We start from the raw sequence: 6,000 nt of genomic DNA on the forward strand, positions 1-6,000 counted from the left end.
ATACTGGGGTATTTCTAATATTTTAGTCTACCCTTATTGATGTAAATGGGGTGTATACAATATTAATAGGAACACCTCTCAGTATGACGAACTGCCAAAAGGACCATAAAGTTGAATCAACACCCTTCTAAAACAGTTTAAACAAAAGCTGAATTATAGCCCTAATGAAAGTAGGATTTATAGCAGGGTAGTATTATTCGCCATTCGTTTTAGCTAAATGTACCCAATAAACTAGCAAATGAGTGTATGCGAACTTTATTAGTCATGTAACTTAGTGAGTAGATATGTCTTAACTGCAAGTTTACTTCTCCAGTGTACCGCATGTTACTATATGACAACTAAATCTTGGTGAGGAAATGGGAAGAGTAGAGATGTATTATTATTACTGATACTTCATTGCAGGCACAAACTGGGTCTGGGTCTCTTTATTACATTGTATTATTACACTGTACATACTTATCATCAACCGGTAAATCCACTTTGAACTTTACACTTATTTTAATTTTATACTTATATCCACTTTGTACTTAATTTATCTTACCTGTATTATAGTGTATTATATTTTGATTGCTTAGTACTTCTATTCCTGCGTGCACTGACGTGATAGTGAGCAGCTGTAACAAAAGAGTTTCCCCTCAGAGATTAATAAAGTATTTCTGATTCTGATTCTGATAAGGCACAGCAGTCTTTGTTGTTATCGTTATTTTCACGTGGGAAGGCCAGGATCACCATGGAAACATGTAATCTTAATTCTTAGTGTTTGGTCATGCTTCAATTTGATCCATAACACATTGTTTGTGTAACATGCTGTTTGTAGTTTGCTTTATTTTATTAATTTTGTTTTATATAATATAACTGAACTAACAGTATTTATTTTAATGACAAAATATTGTATTTTACATTTCTTGTAGGTTTGGTTGGTGTAAGTGTGAAAAGGAAATTAGTTCAAAATGTTCCTCAATGTAACCAGACTGCTCGCAGCCTTATTCAGCTGCAGAGAAGAGATCCATCAAACTGGCTGACATATCAGCATCTAAACTTCCTGAAACGCCAGGTATCTTTCATTGAGCCCATTATCTAATTTATTTTTCATTTCAGCTTCCTTTGCAGTTTAAAAAAATTGTGTTACTTGTTATTAATGCATTTTCTTCACCATACATTGAAAGTGATTTTGGTAGTACATGTCTGCATTCAGTTTTGTTGTCATAACAGTAAATTATCCCATAAATCACCATATCCACCTTTTTTCCTTTCAGTATGTAGCAAAGAACAATGGTGAGCTTCACCAACGTGCCATCCCAAAACAGGCTCCTGTCCTGACCATTGTGGATGAGAGAGATGACAGCGTTGAAAGACAAGTGCAGAGAATACCAACTATTGATCCTGTGATCACAGATACTGTTCCACAGCCAGAGGATGTTACCACTAAGGCACAGCCTGAACTATACACCTTGAAGCCCTCTACAGAAGATACGGCAGCACAGAAAGATTCTGTGTCCAATACGGTTGTGACTTCAAATGAGACTCCCCATGTCCAGGTGGAGACGGATCAGGCAAGGGAGGCACGTTTAGACAGACAGTGGAAGCAGCTGAAGGTTGATGTGGCTGACTTGCCAGATATATACGCCAGGCTAGCCAAAATCAAACTCACAGGTAGAGTACACAGTACATCTTGATTTTGTCTTATAATATGAAATATTCACAGATAGAAGTTGATACAGGAAAGAACTACCCAAAATGCATGCAGAATCACATACATCTCTGAAACCATGTCAGAACTTGGTAAATAAGGCAGATGCATGAAGCAAATACAGAGATATGTTCATTACTACATATACAAAAGTACCTGCTGTTTTACCATGTACTGATCATTACTGTGCAAGCATGCAAGCTTTCATTGTAGTGCAGAGAATAGTCAGAGAAAACCGTTATTCATGTTTTTCATTTAGTGACTGAGTCTATGGAACTACTGCTGTGTTGCCAGGCATCAGTCCGCCTTTGTTGTCTTAGGCTTTGGCCATTGTCACACGAGACAAGATCGGCAACATAATCCACATCTCTGCTGTTAATCTTTATGCTCAGTATGTTGTAATAAATCGCTAAATATGCTACTTCCGGTGGAGCTTCAGAGCTATGGGCAGCGTGTAGAGTGACACATAAGTAGTGTGTTTAGCTATGTTTGTGGAGAAACTGAGTGTTTGGAACATACTGACAACAGCGGGTAAGTAAATTGTGTGGTCAGTTTCATGCAGTTGCACATATTTCACCACTCAAGAGCACTGATTGGTTGACTCCACCAAGATGTTCTGTGAGACGTATTTAATAACTGATTTTAATTTGTTTTCAAACAAATAAGTGCATGGAACAGCAGTTCATTTTGCACTACAAGAGATTAAAATGTGCTGTTAACTTCTCTTTTCCTTTGCACTGCTGTTCTCCTGTTTACATTGTATCAGGCTTCTATAGCTGCAAAGCATTTCATCTGCACTGTTCTTTACCTGTTACTTTAAGAAGAAATACTTAAAGAAGGAAATTCCTGTTTTAATTTGTACTATTATCCTTGCTTGGTGATTTCAGCACTGGTGGTTACAACTGCAGCAGCTGGCTATGCAATGGCTCCAGTGCCCTTTGACCCTGTCATCTTCTTCGTGTCGTGTCTGGGAACAGGCCTCGCCTCTTGTACTGCCAATTCAATCAACCAGGTCAGTTATCCTCACAAAGTGGGCCAACCAAGACCATGCATGTCTATTTCAGTATGTATGAGTGTGTGTTTTGTATTTGGCTCTTTGCACACCACATATAGGCCTAATCACAGCACAAGCCCTCTGAATGTAAAACTCGATAATGTGTGATTAATGTTATTCCACATTCGCTGTTTGACCATGGGATTTACAAAAAAAAAACTCCTCTTTGACACATTGTCAACAAAAACATTATAAGCTTCACAAAGATAGGAGTTACTGCTATTATACAGGTGTATCTAATAAACTCTGTGTAAAATGAATGATTAACCACAGGTAATTTACTCAAACTACAAAGATCCTATAAAGCAAAAAATATTAAACACAAGGCTTGTGTAATTGTTTCAAGACTTGCAGTAAACAGTACAGATGTTTCTGGTCTTTAATCAGTTTATTTTTTAAGTACCAATTTCCTTTTGGAAAGAACGTGATGAGGATTTGTCTCAGAGCTGGCAAGATATCTGTTAATCTTATAATGCATAATAGATTTTCTGTTGACATGTTGTACAAACATGGACATGCTTGATGTGTTCTAGAAAATGCTAAAAGGGCCAGCACATCCCCCTTTTTACCCATTCTACATTCCTTTTTTTCTACGCATCTCAAAAATGCATTGAGCTGACTGTAATGCTATTATTATTTCCCTGCTGAAAGCTTTTGTCAAAGCTATAAACCAAGGAGAGCTAGTGTGCCCAGACACTTATAATGCCTAGAATATGGAGGGCCTCCCTCTTCTGTCTAGTGTTGACATACATAGGAATTTGCTGACTTAAGAATATTAGTAAAATGGGTGACCTCTCCCTCAGCCCTAGATTGAACTCTGCTTAGTAGTGTCTTTGGCCTGTAATTTGGCAAAGGCCTTGATTACACTGCAGGTTCCTGCCCTTGGGGCCAACCCCCCCCACCACCACCACCTATGCCTACCCTCAACAGCAACTTTCCAACTGCTGTCTTCATTGTTTTGCAGCAATAATGAAGTGCCCCACCAAGTCAAACAAACTCAAATGTTTACACAGTTTTGTTTTTGTGGTCAGGTCTGAATAGTGTCAATAGTCCATCGCTCAGGTTGAAATTGCAGTGGCCTGAAACATAGCTGTGCTCCAACTCCTCTGTGCACCTCTACCTTACACTGAGCAGGTGTGTAAATATCCTCCAGGTATTTGAAAAATGTCCCCCTCTCCTCACGAAGGCCGAGAGTAGCCAAGACTCAAGCTCCAAGACGTTCAGAGCGTTGAGTGATGCAAGAGGCGGCTGCCACTTTTCATACACTGCGTGTCCCTTTATCTGTGGGCCCACCCTCACATCAGTCCTGTCAGTCTTCATTTTCTCCACTAACTTAACCTGAGGTTAGGATACGATATGGCTTCATATTTCATTGAAACAATGTTATTTGTCATTTAGTGCCTCTCTCTTGACCTCCTCCAGTCAGGTCTGGTTTCAAACCTACAGTGAAGGTGAAGTTCAGAGCAGCTGTAGCCTAAATTCTAGTTGCAAATTAGATAAGTGTGTGTTAAAATGTGCAGGAAATACTTCTATCAATTTGGAGATTTTGTAAAGTTCATATATTGTCCAGGTCTAACCAAATTTTTAGAAAAGCAGGTAAATTTGAGCGCATAACAGCAGAATTTGGAAAAAAAAAATTAAGCAGGCCAAACGTGTTTCCAATTTTGCTGTGTCACTTTTCAAGTTCTAGTCTAAAATTCCATACATTTTCACTGTCATAGCATTTTTATATGTTTCTTTATGCTTTAAACCAGAGTAGACCAGTCATAAAACTGTGTGATGTCATGAAAGGTTTGATATTTTATTGTATAAATGGACCCTCCAAATGGTAATGATATGAAGGAGGCTATATGACAAGATTGTGGATGTCAAAAGATTTCAGAGTTCATTTTGCATTATAAATGTGGGTACAAAGTGTTCTATTGTAGAATGTATGGTATTTGGGAATGCTTCACATGGTTTCTGTAGATAAATATACAATGAATTGTAAGAAGATCCTGGTGAAATATTACTTCAACATTTCTCTTTTTTTTTTTTTTCCACAAATGGCCTTGTGTGTTTTAGCCTGAAATTCATCAGTGCTTACTCTGTTTGAGGCCAAGAACTCCTTTTTTGTGGCTAGTAGCTGGTATGCGAGCCAGAACCTTCACACTAGTCAGATTCATTCTGCTTCCATATCCTTTGTTCTCTGTGGGAGCATTTTGCATGTCATCATAGTCTTAATTGGCAATAATTGATTATTGTTTCAGTCAAATTAGCCTCCTGTCTTGAAGTGAGACTGACTTTGAAGTAGGTTATCAGACAAAGTGGTGCAAGGGTACATCTTTCATGTAAAAGGTGGTTAAAAGGATAAACATCATTAGGACAGTTAACTGATTTGTAGTTGTCTCCCTCTGCTTGTCTGGTATGAAGAGTATGTGCCTTTTCACATACAATGTACAACAGTAGTTGTTGGAGTTGCTTTGTTTGGAGAAGAATGTCATTTTCCTCAGTGTAATTATACACACAGAGGCACAAGGGATGTCATGTGTGACACATAATTGCCTATTGCACTGCCACTGTGGTGGTACTCTGCACTTCTTTGCAATGGACTAACACACTCTGTCGGCTCTTTTTGTCAAAGACACACCCTCACCTGTATGTAATTTATCTCAACACTTTGGTCATCTATTTGTTTTTCATAATCCTGAAAAGAGAGAGTGGAATGGAGAAGAAAAACATGCTACCTTCAGATCTGCTGCCAGGTTTTTATTTTTACTCCCTTTCATCTTAAAAAACTCGCGCTTCACCATTAGTGTGGTTGATCAAAGCTAGATGTCTTTTTATATGAAAAATCAAACAAAAGCTTGACAAACAAATCAAAGCAGAGAAAGACCTTAGCGAAGATCATTTCCTATAGATTCTGCTGCTCGGCCCTAATCCCTTAATGCTTGGCATCTACAACTGTCGAATTACCTTGAGGAAAGGAGGAAAATGCCTTGAGGGAGAGAAAAATGCTTTGGCTCTTGGAGGTGCCAGCCAGACCTTCAGTGGAGCTGTCAAAAGCCAAGGCTGCTCTTTGTCCCATTGGGAAGTGCCGTAGGGCAAACAGAAATGTTGTGGTTTCCTTTTAAAATGTTACTCTATTTAGGAAACTGACGGAAGGGTGTAAGCACTTGGAGTCACGTAACAATGGCATTTGACCGTCTAGAGTTTCTCACCACAGTCAAAAGACTTACTGCTGTCAAGTCTGTCTTACAATCAGAGACGACAGTCA

The 6,000-nt window shown here is 38.7% G+C and overlaps 1 protein-coding gene across 1 annotated transcript in view; it reads left to right on the forward strand.

Moving 5' to 3' along the window:
* LOC122867689 (protoheme IX farnesyltransferase, mitochondrial) overlaps positions 1–6,000 on the forward strand; it is a 37,708-nt gene that overhangs the window by 544 nt on the left and 31,164 nt on the right. The window contains exons 2-4 of the mRNA XM_044178806.1: positions 912–1,054; positions 1,257–1,653; positions 2,578–2,702. Coding sequence (XP_044034741.1) covers positions 912–1,054; positions 1,257–1,653; positions 2,578–2,702 — 665 coding nt within the window. The remainder of the gene's footprint in view (positions 1–911; positions 1,055–1,256; positions 1,654–2,577; positions 2,703–6,000) is intronic.

Source organism: Siniperca chuatsi, linkage group LG20 (assembly GCF_020085105.1).
Source record: "Siniperca chuatsi isolate FFG_IHB_CAS linkage group LG20, ASM2008510v1, whole genome shotgun sequence".
In the NCBI taxonomy this organism is placed as follows: Eukaryota; Metazoa; Chordata; class Actinopteri; order Centrarchiformes; family Sinipercidae; genus Siniperca; species Siniperca chuatsi.